Source organism: Marmota monax, unplaced genomic scaffold (assembly GCF_021218885.2).
Source record: "Marmota monax isolate L192 unplaced genomic scaffold, Marmota_monax_Labrador192_F-V1.1 WCK01_AAM20220418_F8-fsc00052, whole genome shotgun sequence".
In the NCBI taxonomy this organism is placed as follows: Eukaryota; Metazoa; Chordata; class Mammalia; order Rodentia; family Sciuridae; genus Marmota; species Marmota monax.
In genome coordinates this window covers 3,007,321-3,028,873 of record NW_026693473.1, presented here as the reverse complement: position 1 = coordinate 3,028,873, position 21,553 = coordinate 3,007,321, and the positions used below count along the sequence as shown (strand labels likewise).

The window sequence follows — 21,553 nt, the reverse complement described above, 5'->3', positions numbered from 1 at the left end:
CTTAACTATAAATATAATTTTAATCAATTTTTCATTAGTATCATTTCTGACATGTGCTCTAAAGCTTTACTACTTTTTGAGGGGAAGGTCCACTTAAAGACAATTTTTCTATAGTCACTGCTCATCATCATTCCATCATAGCAAAAAGTGGTGCCACTGAAAACTTAAAAATTTTATAATTTATTAACCTTTATCTGAAAATAAACGTTAAAACTAGCACTATCCCAAATCCAAAATTAATTCTACTGAATTATTTTATTCAAACTCTTTTACCAGTGAATCAACTACTGCTAATCATTTAGTTTACAATTGTAAGAACATACTATACCTCCTGACCACATGCCAGACTTTTTAATAGATCTTATTTTCAAAGTCTGATAAATGTTTTTTTAAAAGTTTATAGAAATTACATTCATTGGCACTCCCTATATATACATTACTATAACTCTTCAAAACCAATCATGATTACAATTCAATTTTTTCCAGGCACCTAATACTGCTCTATGCTTATGCCATCTTACTTAATCCTTACAAAAATTATGAAATGTCACTATTATCATTACCATTTTACACATTAGAAAACTGGGGCTAAGAGTTTAAAAAATATCACCAAAGTCAAAGTGTGTGTGCATATATATGTGTTTTTGTGTGTGTGTGTATGTATATACATATACATATATATATTTTTTAAATAGGCAGGGAGGGAGAGAAAGTAGAGGATAGGATTCCCAATCAGGTTTGTCTAAAGCCTTAGTATATTAAACTATCCAAATTTCCCCTGAACATAAAAGACAGAATACTATTTTCTCCCAAATTACATTAGCTTGAGTGCTAGTTATAAATTGGATGCACTTGTCCTATGTATGTGTCACATTCTCTATTCTATAGTTTCTATTCCCTCACTCTGAATTCTTAGGAGTGAAGATCACCTAGGGAAAAACCATACGCCTGCTCAACAAGAAAGGGGAAAAAAGACTGAAAAAATTTTTAATGTCTTCTACATAACTGTGTGTTCAAACATCTAGGTTTATTTATGGTTACTATTATTGTTGTTTTGTCTATTTTTATCATCATTCTTGTACCAGGATTATCTAACTCTAACTTTGAAGATTTAATTCTGGGATATTAAGAACCTTTATAAGTGAAATGCTTTGACGCACTAGCAAGGAACTTGTCAAAGGCTACATTTTTATTAATTTAATTTCAGGTTTATTCCCCTAGAAGAGAATGTATACCCAAATTATATAAAAATATATTCTAGAGCAATTTTATAATCTTAAACCTTATAACTTGAAAAATTAAAAAGTTGTACTTTTTAATAAAAGTTAAAAATTACTGCATACTTGAGAAAGAAGAGAGGAGATACTATGAGAAAAAGGACTGTAGAAAACAGATAAGAACCATATCTTGCTTTGGGAAATGAAACTGAAGAGAAAGAGAAACCACAGAGCCAGTACAGCACTGTCTCACTACGGGGAGATTTAGATGACAGAGTATGGCCATCCAATAAAGAATAAACAAAAACAGCTCTGAAGATCTTCTCTTGTCATATATCTCCCCAATTGTTCTATAAAATGGATGTTAATATTGCTTAAGAAACCCCTTTAATAAAATGCAAGCATATCTTTGAAGGGTTAAAACCATTGATTCTTCTTACATTTACTATGAACTAGTAAAACTAGATTGTCTACAATCTAAGTAAACTTTTGGAGACTGAATTTTAATTAAGTGTTTAAATTGAACCATTGAACGTTCAGAATAAAATCCATAAAGTTTCTTTACAGAATGACTGAAAAAGGTGGAACGATGAAACAGTAAAGAAGGGCTGAGCTGGAGAAAGGAAGTGAAAAAATATCTGCTTTACTATTTTGCCATAGAAAAATAAGAGGTCATGATTCAATGATCTCAACGTTTCCTTCCTGCTCTAGAATTCTATGAGGGCTACTATGCAAAAAATGAATGTTTTATAGACAAAATCATATGCTGTACTTTTCCTTCCTGTCATGTCATCCAACTATTAAAACAAGTGGGTAAACCAAGGGTAGAAATCATAAAGATAAAAATCTTCCCAATAAAGAAATTAATGACACACCTTCAAATACTTCGATAATTAGTATTTGATAACAATGAAATCTGGGTTTGGAAAGAGAGAGATTGAAATGGTTAAGAACTTTTCCCCACCAAAAAAAAAAAAAAACAAAAAAACAGTAAATAAAAACCCTCATCAGACAGAGGTGAGGAAAAGGAAGGAAGACTGTCCCCATCAGCTTCAAGGCATTCCCTTGGCCCTGCCTTGGTCCTTTGTACTGTTTGTCATATTATTTTCCTTTCCATTTCTGCATCATACACTTGTCATGTTAGCCTCCACAGTCACCCCTACAGATCTCCACAAAGCGCCCCTTCCAGTCGGTTGGTCACACTTAAATGCGCCCAAGGTTTACTCACACCCAGGACTTCTAACAGGGTAGTAGATTACGCTGTACCCGCTCCACTCCCACCTCCAGAGGAGTGCAGGGGCGGGGAGGTTATGGGAACAGAACTCAGGGGTTTGCGCCTTCACAAGCCCAACCAAGAAGGAGGTGCCCCTTCTATCCCCCTGGCAGTCCCCACTCACAGCGTATAGTGTGGAAGGCGCAGCGTGGGTGCTTCTCGAAACTCTCGCCTAACTTGAGAACTCGCTCGTGACGGTCAATGCGCGAGAGTCCCGCTGGTCCATTCATCCTTGCCCACTAACTCCGACTTCGCCTACACAACTATCTGCCACCTCAGCCCAAAGCAGCAACACTAGCGGCAGGCCCCCAGCGCCGCCACCCCAGACTCCGCCCCGCGCCCTACGTGCACGTCTCCCCGGCCGCCCCTGGAGCTCTGATTGGCTGCCTAGTGACGGACGCCTCGCCCCTTGGCGCTTCTCTCCGCCCCCCCATCCCTTCCCGCGTAGCGACGCAGGCCGCTTGGCAAGGGCCACCTCACCGTGGTACGTGGGGGAACTAGGATCCATTGGTGCAGGAACGCGAAACCGGGATGAGGTAACTGACCTGAGGTGGTGGCTGGGGACCGAGAGGGCCCTGGGATACCGGGATGTCTGGATGCCGGGCCTTTGGACCCAGTGAACCTGCATGTAGGGCCTCTTAACGGGGGAATCGGCCAGCCACGCCTTCTGTGGAGATCTTGGTGTGGAAACTGAGGCCTGAGGAGGGCGGTGTCTGGGTACTAGGCCTGGCGACTGGCCAAAGGACTGGTAGCGCCAAAGCCGAGTCTAGAATCTCGGGGAAAGGAGCCTCGGTGCTTGTGCGTGACTGGAAGCGACGCCGTTACCTCGGCAATCTTTTTGACCTTTTAATTACCGAGGACGTTCCAGGTGGTATTAAGACTGGAGGAAGGACGTGTAGGAAGGAAAACGAGGATTCGAAGTTAGAAACCGCAGGCGTTTAGGATCAGTTGTAACTGCATTGCAGTGGATTTCTTTCTTTCATTTATTTCCATCATAGTGGTTCATGGAGGCAGTAAAAGAGCACGACTAGGGAGAGGTGATTCCCGAAGGATCAAGGCTGAAGCTCGAGCTGGTGTTCTGGTAACTGGGTAACAGTATTAATAATTGATCAATAATCGGCATTCTTTTTCTCCGTCATTGTTCATGAATTTATTGTAAAGATGAGAAAAACATACACAAATGTTTACAAATGATTGCTGTAACAAGTGGTTGATTTTCAGGACAATTGTGTAATCAAACTATACTCCCTTACTTCTTTATTAGGCATATTTGTCAGTTTATTGTTCTATATGGGTAGGTGAATGTATCTCCCTCGGTCTATGAACTCAGACTGTTTCATATGGTAGGTAAGTGCTCAGGTTTTAGAGCCAGGATCTCTGGGTTTGAATTCCAGCTTCATACTTAAAAGTGTGACTTTGTGCAAACCAAACTGCCCCAAATTATGCTTAAGGGTAAGGGATGTGATGCTCAGTGATAGAGTACTTGCCAAGCACCGGCAAGGCGCTGGGTACCAGTAGCAGCATTGCAAAAGAAAAAAAAAAGTTATAAGTATGCTTATCATTAAAATTAGGGGAAAAGAATGCCTGTTCTTTGTGATCCTTGACATGATTAAATGAAAGCATTTGAACACTTCATAGCACATAGTAAGCTCTTCAAATGATTATTATTAAGCTCAGTTGTATTGTCATATTTTAAGACTATCATTTTTCCCTGCCTTCTTTTCTAAATTTTGGATTATTCTAGGAGGTAGAAATTGCTGTTAATTTTACTTTCAGATAAGAAAACTGGTTAAGAGAAGCTTACTTCTTTAATTATTGTCTGAATTCTTATCAATGTCATTTATTTAGCATTTCACATATTTTGTATGCTTAAGAAGTTTTACGTTTATTTTTATGTATGTACACATAACACTTTTCTTTCCCAACCAGAATATTAGCAAGGAGTCTGCCCCATATGTGTCATCGTAAAAACTATGAATAGAAAATATATAAAAGAAAAAACTGACTAGTAAACATGAAATATGGCAGAGTCCCTCTAAAACTCATAGAAATGCAGTTTCAAACAAGACTATACTATTTAAATAGAAATCTCAAAGATTGGCAAAAGTGTAAAAGATAATATTAAAATATGTATTCCTATGATTCAGTCATCACCATCATAGGGAATTTGTCCTATGGGAATACTAGCATGAATTCATAAAGACTCACACATTGATATCCATTGCTTCTAATAATATACAGCCTAAATGACATCCAGTTAGCACACTTAAATGTATTTTGATGCACTCTTATAAAGGAAGGATAGCATAATGCAGCCATTGGAAAGGATGAGATAATTGTATATACTCCCTTAGAAAGTTTTGCACCTACTATGTGCTAGGAGTTGCTCTGGGCTTTCTTTTTCCTAGTACTCTTAGCAATTTTGAAATATTCTTTAAAATATTTGCAAAAGGTGCATATCCATATATGAAAAGCTTCTACTGAAGAATAAGACACACCAATAAAAAATGGTTAAGGGATATGAATAGAAAATGTATAAAAGAAAAAAATGACCAGTGAAATGAAATATGCCTGACCTCCCTAATTAATATTCAAAGAAACGCAAATTAAAAGAGTATACCATTTGGATATGAAATTAAGTAAAATATTTTAATGATTTTTATTTTTCCCTACAAGGGATGATTTTGATGCCTATATTATGGTCAACTTTTTGAAATAAAGGATAGACTGTAGTGCCAGTTCTGAATACTAGCTAAAAAAGTGAGCTAGAAGTAGGTTATTCAGGAATATATTTTGTGATTTTTACTCTTTTACAAGGGAGGGAATACAATGAACATTGTAATTAAAACCATAGGTTTTGCAATCAGACTAATCTGATATGTCTGATGCCACCATATATTGATGAAACCATGATAAGTTTCTCAACTTTCAAGTTTTACTTTCTTATCTGTAAAATGGAAACGATTACAAGGTCTATCTCAGAGTCCCATTGTGAGAATTAAATAAGATAATTCATTTAAAAGTACTTAGCAGAGTGCTTATCTCATAGTAAATACTTAAATATGTTAATTTTTATTAAAAGTAAGGGAAAGCTAGGTATGGTGCTGCATGCCTGTATCTCAGCAATACAGAGATGTGAAGCTGAGGCAGGAGAATTGCAATTTCAAGGCCAACCTCAGCAATTTAACAAGGTCCTAAGCAATTTAATTATACCCATCTCAATATAAAAAAATAAAAGGTGTTAAAGTGCCCCTGGGTTTAATCCCCAATATAAGAAAAAAAAAGAGATACTTTTTATTAAATGATGACTTATGTTGAACTTCAAATACTTAAAAAGTTTTATATAAACAAATTTTAGTAACAATTTGAGATGTGAACTTCTAAAATTTTTAGGAGAATTGATTTTATTCACTATACTCTAGAAATAATTTTTGGTTTTCTTATAATTACACATGTCTGAATCTTAGTGTGATGTTTAACTCATGTCATGTTAAACATCTGTCATGTGACACAGCCACAGTGATGGGATGGAGGAAATCACCACAGCCAAGCCAATACGTAGCATGCCCTGGAACTTCCAGAATTGTGAGCTAAATAAACCTCTTTTTTTTTTTATTAAGTATTGGAAAATGAAGTCATGTAGATGCCTTCTGCTAGCATATACCAGAATTCCAGGACTCCAAGGAAATCAGGTGTTCAGCATAAACAGCATTGTTTTTAGGAACAGTGAACTACTCTTTTCACAGAATAGTAGAAACCCTTCTAATATCCACATTCAAGATGCCAGCCAAGGAATGACCTTGTAAGCAGACCTTTAAAACAGTAGCCTTATTAAGTCTGCAATATGAATTTTTTACCGCACACTCAGTTTTTCGTGTGTAAATTCTACTCCAGAATTGTACATATCGGAGAGAGTAAATGTAAAGCTCCTAGCACAGTGAAAATGCAATACCAATACCTATTATAAATGTTACATGTAAGGTATAGGGATGTAGAACTCTTTTAGATGTACATTAATTAGAAAAACTAATTTCCTATAAAGGAAGAAATGAAAAAAAAACTGTATTTCTAAAACAAGGCAAGAAAAACTTTTTATTCATATTGATCTTCAATTTCATACATTATTTAGGGAATGAATATTTTATGGCTTTTTAAACTTTATTTTCTGATTCTGTTAAAATACAGGTGATATGTGAAATGAAGCCAACAGGTACAGACCCAAGGATCTTATCTCTAGCTGCTGAGGTTGCAAAAAGTCCTGAACAGAATGTCCCTGTTATATTGTTGAAGTTAAAAGGTAAGAAAAAGACTTTATGATTTTTAAATAAAATCAATTCTATCATTGGTTCAGTTTTGAATTGTGCAGAGAAACCTTAACACTATGATATGGCAATGATTTTTTTCCTTTATATTTTTAGTATTGTTCAACATATAAAAATATAAGTAGCCTTTGGATATACTGAGCAAAAATAAGTATATCTTATTTTCTTTTGCCTTAGAAATAATAAACAACACACCTGTAGGAAGCTCAGAATTGAAGAAAATCAAACAAGATATATACTGTTATGACCTCATTCAATATTGCCTTCTGGTCCTCGGTCAGGATTGTTCTCGAATCCAGGGTGGGTGGACTACAATTTCCCAGCTTACACAGATATTAAGGTAAAATGAATCAATAAGTCAGCTTGTTCTTAAGGAATTTAGTATTTTTATTGTGATTTACAACATTTACTTCTATTTTATTTATTTTCCTTATAGGAATTGGAATATCCTGTGATAGGTTTTTAATTATACTTTTAGATTATTATTTACTTACTCTATTTGGAATTTTCTAAAACTTCCCTGCTAAACTTCAATAAATGATGATCATTTATTATGCTTATTACTAAGTCACAAGTGGCTGATCTGCTCTTTACTGACTCAGGAATATTTGAAGAAATGAAGAAATTAAGAACCTACATCTGTACTTGAGAAACTTAAAATAGAGATTGGGTGGCAGTCATGTAAATGTATGTCACAAGTGGAATGAAATTGGTGCCAAAATGAAAGTGCATGAGCAGAGTAGTATAGGAGAACAGATATAAAAACTATTCATTTCACTTTGTATTTATTTTGGAGACTAACTTTCTAAACTGCTTACTCCTACTTTATTAGATAAAGTATTTATTTAGATAAAGGCCAAATTCACACTATACAGTTGAAAATTTTAATAAATGTATACAATACTCTTTTCTTCTTTAGTTTTTGAGTTTAATGATTTTCTTAAGTAATCTTTAATTACTTTATGTTTTGATAAAATATGCTAGCTCATGACAGTATTAATTGAGCATAATTATATTTACTAATGCTTTCTATCAAAAGTATATACTCTTAAGTAATTAATTTTAACAACTAAAGGGAAAATAAAAACTGTTGCAGTATATGAACATTTGCCATTAGGTGTATAGTGGGCTCAATATGTAGTTTTTATTGCTTGTTATTGTACATTTTGTTGGAAAGACTCAAACAGTAGTACTCACTCATTAGCCTACAACCCTTGATTTGGGGACTCTGTGGTATTAGTCTACTCCATAGGTACTTTTTTGACTTCTGAGTGTTGAATTCATATCCAAAGAGTGGCTTTTATGTGAAGGTTGAAGAAGATTCATTTCTTCTAAATGACTTTTTGTCCTCTAATGTATATTGTAAAGTGTTCCTCCTAGAGTTAGGGTTTTGCTTGTTTTTCCTTCTAATATAAGAAATATGCAGGCAGATAATTTTCAGGTCTTAGAGAAGTTGATCTGTTGGAAAGCAGAGCTGGTGTAAAATTAAAGAGTATTTTATTTCCTTATCTGTCCCTCAAAAATTAATCCCATCCTGAATATGGTGTTTTTCAGCTGTTGGATGTCTGAAATGCTTCACTTAACAGAAATTTTATTCATGAATTAAGGTATTTTATGACTTTTAGAGTGATTGAGCCCAGTTCACTGAAAACTCAGCTCATGTCTTTTTATTGTGAGCCGAGTATCTTTGATTTCCTGAATGGCTGACATGTTCTTTTTTAAGATCTATGAATCCTGGACCTAAATACAAACAAGATCCATACTACACTATGCTTTTTATAGAAAGTTATTAGACTAGTTTTACAACAAGTTTTTTATTGACTTGGCAACAAAAGCAGGATATTCATTAATGTATAATGTCTAAAAAAGTTAGAGCATTCAGCTGATGTTTATGATTAACACAAATAATTTACATTCTTCTTTAAGCCATTGCTGTGTAGGCTTAGATCCAGGAGAAGATGCAGAGGAATTTTACAAGGAATTACTTCCATCAGCAGCAGAAAATTTTCTAATTTTGGAGAGACGATTGCAAACATGTTTCATCAATGCAGCTAAGGTCTGTGTTTAAGTGTTTTGTGTTTATAGCCAATTCGTTTTAATTTCTGAGAATATGTCCTATTTTATTTTTTAAATGTACAATATTTGACTGAAAGTACAATTAGTATAGAAGATTTAACATTCTAAAAATCACAATAAAAAAATTATCTCTACTTTTGACATTTTTTATATGCTAGCTAAAGCAGACTGTATTTTTTTTTCAAAGAATCTGCCTTACTACTCAATTTTGTGCTTCACCCATAGTCACTTATGTCCATAACATCTTCCTAAAACATACTTTCTACTTCAATTATCTTGTTATTCCACTCTGTATATTAGTTTGTTCTCTAAGCCTAGAACTTTTCTCAGTAGCTACAATGGTGAAGAATAATAAAAATGATCTTTCACATCTCTTCTCTAATCAAGAGATTAGAGATAGTTTAATAAGTATTTCTTTTGTACATTGTGCTAGATGCTACATGAACTCTTCTTTGATCCATATATTGCCCAATTCCAAATATTTGAAGATTTTCTGGATACTTTATTGGTACCAATTTTAAATATAATTTTATTGTGGTCAGATAACATTATATCATTTTAATTCCTTGAATTATTTTCAGAGTTGTTTTATGGCCCTCTATATGCTTCATATTGGTTTGTTTTTCCTTTTCGCACTTTAAAGATTTTTTAACATTGTCTTTTACTATCTCTTATTTCTGTTATAAATTTAGCCTTTGTTTATTTTCATTCCCCTTTATATAATATAGCCTTTTTATTTGTGGCTGCTTTTCAGACATTCCTATTTTCTTTGGTTTTCAGCAATTTTTCTTTGATGAACATTAGCGTGGATTTCTTTTTTTTTTTTTTTAAATGATTGTAAAGATAACTTTATTTTCTGTATAAACCCAATGAAAATCATTTTAATAAAGGACTACTGTGTTTACATATAAACATATATCTAAAAGCTGGACTATATCTAAAGCTGATTTTGGTCATAACTCAGAGAGATGGCCACCCTGTGCTTCCTCTAAATTTTTTTTTTTCCTTTAATTTTTATTGTTGGTTGTTCAAAACATTACATAGTTCTTGACTTATCATATTTCACACTTTGTAGCGTGGATTTCTTTATATTTATCTTGCTTGGGGCTTACTGAACTTCATATATTTGAGTTTATGTATTTATTCACATTAAGAAAATTGCCACTGTTTTTTCAAATAGTTTTTTTCCTGCCCCATTCTCATTCTTTTCACTTGGGTATTCCAGATTGCTAAGGGTCTATTCATCTTGTTGTTATTGTTTACTTCAGCTTGGATCATTTCTGTTGCAGTTCACTGAGCCCTTTCTTCTGAGATGTCTAATCTGATAATATTCCTGTCTAGTGAATTTTTTATTTCATGTATTATATTGTTTAGTTCTGTGATTTCTATTTTTCTCTTTTAGAGTTTTCATAATGGATGAGAGTCTCTGTTTCTTCACCTATTACTCCCATATTTTCTTAAAGATTCTTTACCATATTTATTATAATAAGTTCTTATTTACAAATCTAGTTCATTTGAGAGTCTTTCTATTAACTGTATTTTCTCTTTACACTGGTTCAAATTTTTCTGCTTCTCATGTCTAATTTTTTGTTTTATAATGGACACTGTGACTGATACATTCTTGAAATGCTGTTTTCCTGTGAAAATTGTTGAGAGCAACTAAATTCTGGCAGATTGGTTGAGTTTATAGAGCATTGGCTTTAATTTTTCTCAGGATACATTTACTCTAGTTTTGTAGTTAGAGTATTGCCTTTAGTCCTGATTTATAATTCTTACTTCTTAGATGTGGTCCTTTAGTTTAAAAGTTGTTAATTCAGATTGTCTAACTAGGAAGAACTTAAACTCCAAATTTTTTGTGCCTAACACTGGGTGGATGATGAAATTGCCGCTAATTTCTTTCAAACTTCCCCGGGACTCCTTGGAGTCTCTTCTCACACATGCACATTATAGAAATCAAGAATTTATTGGAAATGTATAAATAGATTTTAGAACTCCTTGCTTTGTGGCTTACTTCCTTCAGAGATATTCTGGCAGCCCCAAACTCCAACTTCTGATTCCTCAGCCTATTTATACTATAGTTGTTTTTGTTTTTTTAATTGACATATAAAAATTTACATATTTATGAGGTGCCTGTGATGTTTTATTACACATATACATTGCATAATTTAAATCAGAGTATTCATATTTAACTACTCAAAACATTCATTATTTCTTTTTTAATATTTATTTTTTAGTTTTAGGTAGACATAATATGTTTATTTGATATTTATGTGGTGCTGAGGATCGAACCCAGTGTCTTATGCGTGCAAGATGAGCACTCTACCACTGAGCCACAACCTCAACCCCACACTATTTCTTTACAGTGAAAACATTCAAAATTCAGTCTTACAACTTTTTGCATACATAGGACATTATCATTACCTATAATCACCATATTGTGCCATAGAACACTAGAACTTATTTCTCTTATTTAAATACAACAACTTTTTCCCATTTCTCCCCTCTCCCTACTCTTCCCAGATTCTGGCAACCACTATTCTACTCACTCATCTTTTCTGAGGTTTTGTTTGTTTGTTAAGATCCCACATTTGAGCAAGATTCCATATAAGTAAGATCATGTGGTGTTTGTCTTTCTGTGCCAGGCTTACTTCGTCTAACATGATGAAATTGACTTCTGTTCATATTGTTACAAGTGATAGAATTTTATCCTTTATGACCAAATAGTATTCCATTATATATATGGGCCACATTTTTATATTCATTCATCAGGTTTTTTGTCTTTGTTTCTTGGTACTGGGGATTGAATCGCAGGCACCTTACCTTTGAACTACATCCCAGCCCTTTTTTGTTTTGTTTGTTTATTTGTTGAGACAGGTCATGCTAAGTTGGTGAGGCTTGTGTTTCTCCTCCCATAGCCTCCCAAGTTGCTGGGGTTACCTCATGCTCATTGCACCAAGTTATTCATTCACTCAACAGTTGATAGACTCATGAATAGTGCTGCAGTGAATTATGGGAATACTGATTTCTGTTTGGCTTCTTGATTTCATTTCCTTTGTATATATACACCTATTAGTGGGATTATTGGATCATATGTTAGTTGTATTTTTGATTTTTTGAAGAACCTCCATACTCTTTCCCATAATGGTTGTACTAATTTACATTCCCACCACAATGTTTAAGGGTTCCCTTTTTACCACATTCTTGCCAGCACTTTAAATCTTTTGGATAATAGTCATTCTAACTAGAGCCAGGTGAAAAGTCACTGTGGTTTTGATTGGCATTTCCCTGATGATTAGTGATGTTGAGCATTATTTCATATATTTCATGTTAGCCACTTGGGTATCTTCTTTTAAGAAATGTCCTTTTAGTCTGCTGCTCATTTTATAATCAGTTTTTGTTTGGTTGGTTGGTTGGTTTTGTTATGTTTTGTTTGCCATTAAGAAGTTCAAGTTCCTTATATATTCTTAACCCCTTATCAGATATATAGTTTGCAAATATTTTATCCCATTTTTAGTTTTATGTAATCCTGTTTGTCAGTTTTTGCTTGTAATTCCTATGCTTTTAGAGCCTTAGCCAAAAAATGTTTGCCCATTCCTGTGTCCTAAAGCTTTTCTCCCATATTGTCTTCTAGTAGTTTCAGTTTCAGATGTTAACATTTGTCTTTTATATTCATTTCAAGATAATTTTGTATATGATGAGTTGCAGGTGTCTCAATTCTTCTACATGTAGATATTCAGTTTTCCTAGCACCATTTATCTCCAGTGTGTGACACCTTTGTTTTAAATCAGTTGAGTATGGATTTATTCTGGGACATTTATTCTGTTCTATTGGTCTATTATACCTATTCCCTGCTGCTTTGGTTACTGTAATCTTATATATTTTGAGGTGAGTTTTATTCATTTTTACTCATGATTCCTTTGGTTATTTGAGGTTGTTTTGTCTGTGTGTGTGTGTAGTTCCATGTGAATTTTAAGATTTTTTTTTTTTTAGTTCTGTGAAAAATGGCATTGTTAGATTATAGCTTCTTGTTTGAACTCCTTTCTTTGTGATTTGTTAGAGATCATTTCCCTGTGTTACACAAACACTGGCAAGTACTCTTGATAGAAAAGCCAGAAGTATTAGGGATCTCCTGAAAAACAGAACCAAAAGGAGCTACCTCTCTCTCTCTCTGTCCTCCCAACCTCCTTCCCTCTCTTCCTGGAGGGTGGGGAAGCAGGGGCAGTGGGAATTGGCAACTGGGGAAGCTGACAAGTCCCAGGATCTACAGTTGGGTGGTGGCATAGTTCCAGTCTTAATCTAAAAGACTGAGAACCAGTTGAGCTGATGGCATAGTACCAGGCTGAAGGCCAACAGGCTCAAGACTCAGGAAAAAAACGATGTTTCACTTCAAGTCTGGCCAGCTCAAAGGCTGCCAGGCAAGAGGAATTTCCTGTTATTTGAAGGAGAATCAGCTTTTTTGTTCTTTTCAGGCCCTGAACTGATTGGATGAAGCCCACCAATATTAGGCAAAACAGTTGACTTTACTCAATCTAAAACATTAAATATTAAACTTATCCAAAAATACTCTTGTATCTGGTGTGTACCCAGAATAGTGTTTGGTGAAATATCTGGGCACCCCCATGACCCAGTGAAATTGAAACATAAAATTAACCATCACACAAGATAAATTTGTATCTCAGCCAATACGTTTTCTTTCAGGGTCGCATCTACATGGTTTTGTCTATTCTTTAGGATCTTCAGATAATTGCTTTTTACATTTTTTTCCATAATTTGTCATTTTGATCAACAAATTTATGGTCTGTAAGCCAATTCCACTCTGTTTTTGTAAAATAAACTATTGGAACACAACTCCATCCATTTGTTTATATATTATCCATGGGTGCTTTTATTCTACAACAGTAAATTTTAGTTGTTAGAGAATGTAACACCTAAAATATTATCTGGCCTATAACTAATAGAAAAGTAAAATTTATAAAGAGAAAGAGAAGGAATAACAAATGTGAACAAGAATGTTTAGAAAAAAGCTTGAGGAACCAGTGGTACTTGATCAATATATCTCAAAAGAATGGATAAGTTTTGGAAGTATGAGGCAGGGGAAAGGGACAAGACCAAAAAAGAAAAAAATAAGTAAGTATGGCATATTTGAATTCCTGTTCAGATACTTACCAGACTTAAATTTATTACTCCAATCTTTCCATAAGGTTTAAAAGTAAAGTAAGGTTGGACAAGATTGCAAAGGGCATAGGATTTCAGAGAGAAGAGTTTGAACTTGAATGTACAAATATTAGAAAAGGCTTTTTAGAAGGCATGAGTGTGCTAATAAGAAAACATTTCTAGATTATTTCAGTAAGTTAGAGCTAAGGTAATAATGCCTTGATTCTTTGGACAAAGAGAATTAAATGAGATATTATGAAAGAAACATTGAAAGAATATAAAAGATAAAATATCAGACACTGGTTTTAAATGGATAGTGTATATCATTGTAGAGCTAAATTAAGCTGACCTCAAGGGTTTAAGGCCTCAGATGTTTAACAGAATTAGGAAACTAGAAACTTCATGAAAAAAACAACATAATTGCTTTGAAGTCAGTTGAATTTTCAAGTTAAGTATATGGAATCAAGGTTTGATATAAAGGACATGTCAGTACTACATCTGTAGTTTGGGAAAGCCTCATAGATGAGTGCTAGTTAAAACTTGGAAGAAGAGAGTAATAGAGAATGAGCTTTCTTAGAGAGACAGTTTAGAGTTAATATCCAGTAACCATGTCCAGAGCCTTAGAGATGTCTGAGATAGATGTGGTTTATTTGTGCAAAGTGAGAAACTGTGGCTCCGTGTGCTGGATAGGTAGAGAAAATCGCAAAATCTTAAGAAAGCCATATTTAATTTTTTCATATATTTGTCACCTTAAAGATATGATTTTTTAGGTGCTTTGCCTGCAATTTAAAAAATTTAAGTGGCAATATCTATTTTTATGGCTTCATGGTCTATTTCTGCACCGTCCAATATGGTAGCCATGAACCCTCTACTAATTCAGCATGTAATATACCTTTGTTGAGGAACTGAGTTTTTTGTTTTATGTTATTTTAATTATTTTGAATTTAAAAAGTTGTGATTAATTAGTAAACTTAGGTTTGAAACAGCTTGAAAGGGTGTCTGCTTTTTCCAGTTGTTAGATTTTTAAAATTCTAAGTACACATTAATTATTTCTAATGAGAATTTAGCATCCAGAGTGAATGGTCTAGAAATGTAGCTGTACTACCCTTCGTGACTTACAACACTTGAGAATTACCATGCCTTTTCTGATGTATCTTTGGGTGAAAATGGCAAAGGCAGTTTATGGAACCAAAGTGATTCTTAGATCTAATATAACATTTCTTTTGTTTTAGTGTTTTTTTAAGAAGGTAGGTTTGTTGTTTGTTAACACATGCCTGTTTACTGAGCACTTAACTTTATCCTAGAATAATGGGAAGAAAATACTTAGCATTATTACAGTGAATAATCATAGCTATCATAAATTTTTATTCTTGTCCTCACTTTTTTGCTACAGAACATTAAGAAAATGTTTAAGTTAATGTCCTTTATAACACTTTCTGTTAAAGTTAGGTAGCCAAGCCATGGTAGCACACACCTGTTAATCCCAGCTAATTGGGATGCTGAGGCAGGAGGATCACAAGTTCAAAGCCAACCTGTAGCTGAGTAGTAAAGAATCCATGGGGGATGGGGAAAACAATTCCAATGCATTCTGTCTGCAGGGATTTAAGGAACATCCACTGTATGAGACTCTGGAGTTAATCCCCAGTACTACAAAAAAAAGTTACATGGCCAGTAAATGACAGAAATTTCCAGTAGAATCAGTGTTTCTTATTTTCCACTGTAAAACACTTAATTAGACTAATATTTCACCTTACTTTCCAGAAAGGAAAAACAAAAACAAAAAAATCATCATTTGTTTATTGAATAAATATTGATTGAACATTTACTATGTTTCAGAACATTGAGTTATAACAGGGAGCTAAATGGCTTGATCTCTGCCCTCATTAAAACTGGAACTGAAAAGTACTATTAAAAAAAGCATTACATACTGACACCTACATTTGCATATTGAAGTGGATTTCAACCTGGCCACATAACCACCAACTCTTCTACCTAACTGTAAAAGATACAGATGTCCAGACTTTGTCTTTAGAGAATGAGAGTCAGTATATTTGGGCTAAAGCCTGTGCTAGGGTGTATTTTAAAAACTTCACACATAATTCTGATGCATAGCAAGTGTTGAAAAATGCTAGTGTATCAACTTGTACTTTTGTACTACTTATTTTGTTTTATTTTATCTGGATAACAGCCATTTATAGAAGGTAGAGTAAGTATTAACATACTATAGCTACAAGTTTTACAGTTAAGAAACTAAAAGGACTACAAAACCATGTAGTTCTTAGATCCAGAAACTGAGTCTTCTAACACCCCAAAGAAGTCTTTTTTTTTTTTCTTTTTTTTAGTGAAAGTAATTACAGAACTGTCAATTGGGTTTGTCTTTTGTGTAAAGGGTGAAGAAAAAGATGAAATACTGCACTTTTTCCAAATTGTGACTGATTCTCTATTCTGGCTGTTAGGTGGCCATGTTCAACTCATACAGAATGGTAAGAGAAAAGATTTTAATGTAACTGACAATAATTGTAGAGTTAATTGCTAACAGTTTGATCTCTTCTAAAAATAAACGCCTTGTATACTATGCAGATAACCATAGTGAAGTGACATCATGTTGAAATAATCCCGTAATTAAAAAAGTCATTTGGATATTCCAGCTTTAAATAGTCCACATTGACAATGTGAATATTATACTCAAGGTAATATTGCTAAAATACAACTTTCTCCTTAGCTTTTTTCTGTTTAGCAAATCTGACATAAGGATTAATAAGAAGTTTAATCTTGGAAAAATAATTTGTTTTAAAGATTACTGTTACTGTTTTAGATATGCTATAAGACAAATTCCTATGTACATAGTAGATATGATTTAACTCATATCCTAAGTGAGAATAAACTTATATAATGACATTTTACTGAACTTAAAAGTCATATATTTCTGCTTACATTGAGAAATATAAATATGGGTTAATTTTATGTTGTTTGTAAGATTAAGAAAATATTTCTTGGTGATAATTATAGCACAGTTCTTATTCTTGAAAAAATTCATTTAACATAAATGCGACACCATAAGAACATTGTTTTTTCATTATTTTGTTTTGTTTTAGGAAATAATACTTAAACTGAAATCTTCTTTTAATTCAGCTTTTTTCCTTCAGAATATAATAGACATTGAGTCATATAGTTCTATAAGCATTGTGAAGAAAAACATAATCCCATTCTATTTCCCAAAGGCATCTACTTTAATAATGTTTTATACTTTGGATAGTTATATGTACATAGCTAAGTAACATGCATAAATAATTTTTTAGCAATATTTCCTGGTATGGACAAATATCATTATAAGTTCCCAATTTAAAGAACTATTTAACCAAAAACATAAAGTACTTAGGACTTTGGTTATAAAGATCTAGTAAAAATTGAGAAAGTACTTGAAATATGCCATATTCCATTTTGAAACTACGTTTGGAACTAGATTAAATGATTATAAATTCATATTCAAAAAAACAAATTAGTACATTGAAAATGAGATTTCTGATAACCTTTTCATTCTAAATGGAAAAATCTCCTGGAGAAATGGCTGACTATAGGTCTGGGGTAGGAATTACACAAAGATAAACCCAAAAGGCTCTAAAATACCAAGTGGAAAGGAAGCAATCAAAATCTATTAGAATTCTGTGAAAAGAAGTCAAGAGCCAACCTAAGGTGCCTTTTACTGGCCAAATAAGGAAATTTGAACAGTCATAAAGATAATAACTATAATTGATTGAAACACATCAAATTCATTAGCAAGACTTTTTTAAAAATCACCATAATGTCTGCTAGGGAACTTATTTTTATTATTATCTTACATATAGATAAAGAAAAATTTCTCTTTGTAAAAGCATTCCAGACTATGGCCATTCCACCCCTGAACATGCCCAGTCTTGTCTAAAAGTGTTCAAAGTAATAAGTGAAAATGTATGATAGCACAGCACCCATTTTGCAGCCCTTAATGATTTAACAGATTTGGAGGTTATTTAGCCATGGTTGTCATTAGGTGCTTCCTAATAGATTATAACATCACAGATAAACTGTATGTGCCAGAAATTCTATCCTGGGTCATTTCAATCCTCTAATGCCAACTATTCATATAAAAAACATCAGAGAAATAAATTATACCTCTGGAATATATTCAATAAAACTGGACTGAGAAGTTGAAAGAAAACTAGACTGAGAATTGACACAGTTTATTCAACAAATAAATTGCAAGGGAAATAAGAAAGAAGAATCTATAGGTTAAAAGGAATTTCAAAGATAGCTAATCACAATTCATGCATATCATTTGAATATTGAATAAATTTTAAAAATTCACAAAGCAGTTAGAAGTTGATACACTTGACTGGCTATTTGATGAAATTAAGAGATAGTTATTATGTTTTATTGCTTAGTAATTAATTTTTTGGCAATTTATATTGAAATATTTATGGATAAAATAATTTGATGTCTTAGATGTATTTCAAAATAAAATGAGAGTGGATGAGGGAGTAGGTAAAATAAGTTTCACCACTAGTTGATCATTGTTAAAGCTGATTGACTGGTTTGTGGGTATTCATTATAATATCTTATATGCTTTTATGTATGTTTGAAACTTTCATTGTAAAAAGTTGAAATAAGTAAATAAATGGGTACAGCGTCTGTTTTTGTTTGGAGCAGTAGTGGCAGTAAGGTAGGACTTATTCTACCAAATAGTTTTCTGACTATTGAAAAACAGAATAGGAGCTCTAAAAATAAGTTATATAATAATATATTATAAGCTAACTGGCATAAAATTAAAATGGAATCACTGTTTAGTGAGTTATTTTAGCTAAATTTTTCCAGTGGGGAAAAAAATTGTAAACATATTAGGTACTATGTGATTTTAGTGAATTCAAAGTTAATTCCAGAGTTATTAATAAACATTTAAGTAAATAAAAATGGAAAATATGCTTATTCTAGCTACAAAGAATGTTTAAACTAACAAAACATAAAAAGCAATAGAAATATTTAATAATAGTAGAATTATTTTTAAGTTGTTAAACATTTGGAAAACTGGTGGGTAGTGAAATACTGGACTATATAAATAGAATCAAAAAACAGGAATTAATATGGGAAAGAAATCAAATCTGTTCCTTCAGAAGATAGAAAAGGGAAAGAGTCACATTATTTGATAGAAGCTAATGTAGTGTCCCACAGAGCCAGCTTGCCAACATACTTGATTTTATTTTACTTTTCTGCTCAGCTTTGAAGAAGGGATAAATAGATAGATAATGACATTTACTGGGAATATACCCTTTTCTAGGACATTTGTATTAGCTATTGTGAAAGCTACTTATTTCTAGTTTTACAGATGACGAAATGGAGTTTCTAAGAGGTTAAGCAACTTGCGTAAGCATATTATGCCAAGTCTTCATAATTTCTCCTCAGTATTTGAATTAATTCATTGAAATTCATTGCTAGAAAAGGTCTTCAAATTTGGAATATATTATTTTATGTTCAGTTTAAAGAGAGGTAATAATAAATTCATTACTATTTATAGAAATTATCTTGAGTGTAACCTTTCATGAAAATAGAATGCCTATGACTGTTTAAATACATCTGCCTACATCTTAAAATCTTTATTGTAGAGTACAAAGAGCCAAGAAATTCAGCAAAAATGGTCACGTTTTGATTATATTTTAAAAAGGCAAAATTCCACTTGTGGTATTACAGAATCTACTTTAATCTTTCTTTCTTTTCTTCTTTTAGTCTTACAAAGTGACCATTTCTTACACTTACTGCAGACTGACAATGTTCAAATAGGATCTATAGTCATGACTTTGCTACAGAATATACTACAGATCAACAGGTGACTTGATTTTATATAATGATACTAATTTTTTATTTTTTGAACAGAAGCATTACCAATTTTATTCCAATTTTGCTGAAATCAATTGCATTTGACTTGTATGTGATACTTAAGCTATGTTACCATTGTCTTTCAGGAAAAAATGTAAAAATACTATAAAAGATTAGAAATTTATTATCAAATTGCTATCAAAGCTTAAGAAGATCTTAGCCAAATCCAGGCTTAAAGAAGAAATTAGTGTAATACCCAAAGAAAAATATTAGGGTCACAGTAAAAAATGCTTATTATCTTATTTATTTAAGAAGCAACAAGCTTAATATTATGATAAATACTAAAGAGGCATATAAAAAAGTACTAATTCCTCAGATGAAAATAAAAAGGCAGAATATACACAGTTGAAATCATTCTTTCAGTTCTGTGTGAATTAAGCAGCTAGTATGTGTCAAGTACTGTCTGTCATTCCATTTACAAAGTTGATTAAAACTCAGAATTTATCTTCAAAGATAAATGGTGGTAGAGTGGAAGAGATAGGTAGACACATGAACCTAATTATTGTGTTACGGTATTAAATATGTGCACAAATGTTAGAGAGCTTCTGGCCCAAACTGAGAGGGGATTCTTCCTAATGAAGATAACACCTAAGATGAAAATTTAAGGATGATAAATTGTCCAGGGAAGATGAGGAGAAAGCAGTATATGCAGATAATAACATGCAAAAGCATAGAGGTAAGAAACACACTGAGAGTGAAAAGTAGGAAAATCATTGTTGTTGGGACTTAAAGTTCAGTATCAGAAATGCCTAGCAAGTTCTGCAGAGGGTTAAATCTTGAAAAATTTATATTCTATGTTAAGAAAATTAAGTCTTATCCTATAGGCAGTGGGAACCATTTTAAGTGAAGATATTTTAAGTAGATGAAAATGGTCAGATTACATTTTAGTTTTTTTACTCTGGTTGCTACTGGAAGAAAGGTAAGTGGAACAAAACTCTAGACAAAGATGGCACCTAGAGGAAACAATCTCAAAAATGCAAGTGAAGAAATGAAATCTTGATTTTGAACACTGATACCTGGGGATGGATTTTAGAAAATAACCGATTAAACTCATCAAGACTTCATGTCCACTTTTTGTTAAGATGGAATAGTAGAAATGGATTTACCATCACCTAAAAAAAAAGACATTAGTTTTCAAGAAATTGAACATCAGTCAACTAATGAGTTAAAGTAAGCCCAAAGAAAAAATAAATGTTGTATTAGATTTCTGTCACTATAACAAAATACCTGAGACAATCAACTTAGAGAAAGATGATTATTGCTTAGTATTGAAGGCTCCAGTTCATGATCAGTTGACCCCATGGATTTGAGCCTGTGGTGAGGCAGCACATCATGGAGGGAGAACATCGTGGCCAGAAAGCAAAAGAGAGGAAGGGATCAGGGACCCACAATCCTCTTCAAGAAAGTGTCCCCAAAGACCTAAAGACCTGCCAATAGGCCTCATCTCTCAAAAGTTGTAGCACCTTCCAATAATGCCATCATGGAGACTGAGCCTTTACTATACATGGACCTTTCAGGGACATTAAATATCCAAACTGTAACAGAAGTGAACCTCACAATTGTCTTGACATAGTATTCAGACAGTTTCTAGCCAGTGATATAGGGAA

At 33.1% G+C, this 21,553-nt stretch overlaps 2 protein-coding genes across 5 annotated transcripts in view; one reads left to right on the top strand and one right to left on the bottom strand.

The window, feature by feature from the left end:
- Positions 1-2,797, bottom strand: part of Eaf2 (ELL associated factor 2) — a 42,713-nt gene extending 39,916 nt beyond the window's left edge. Inside the window, exon 1 of one of the 2 annotated variants that reach the window (XM_046457997.2) lies at positions 2,615-2,797. In XM_046457997.2, the coding sequence (XP_046313953.1) occupies positions 2,615-2,720 (106 nt within the window). In that variant the 5' untranslated portion in view covers positions 2,721-2,797. The remainder of the gene's footprint in view (positions 1-2,614) is intronic. The other variant, XM_046457998.2, reaches the window with a different exon arrangement.
- A 121-nt stretch (positions 2,798-2,918) lies between these two features.
- Iqcb1 (IQ motif containing B1) overlaps positions 2,919-21,553 on the top strand; it is a 49,345-nt gene continuing 30,710 nt past the window's right edge. Inside the window, exons 1-7 of one of the 3 annotated variants that reach the window (XM_046458024.2) lie at positions 2,919-3,026; positions 3,489-3,571; positions 6,676-6,787; positions 6,990-7,152; positions 8,739-8,868; positions 16,432-16,525; positions 19,797-19,896. In XM_046458024.2, the coding sequence (XP_046313980.1) occupies positions 6,688-6,787; positions 6,990-7,152; positions 8,739-8,868; positions 16,432-16,525; positions 19,797-19,896 (587 nt within the window). In that variant the 5' untranslated portion in view covers positions 2,919-3,026; positions 3,489-3,571; positions 6,676-6,687. Of the gene's footprint in view, positions 3,027-3,488; positions 3,580-6,675; positions 6,788-6,989; positions 7,153-8,738; positions 8,869-16,431; positions 16,526-19,796; positions 19,897-21,553 lie in introns of all 3 variants that reach the window. The other 2 variants (XM_046458026.2, XM_046458027.1) reach the window with 2 other exon arrangements.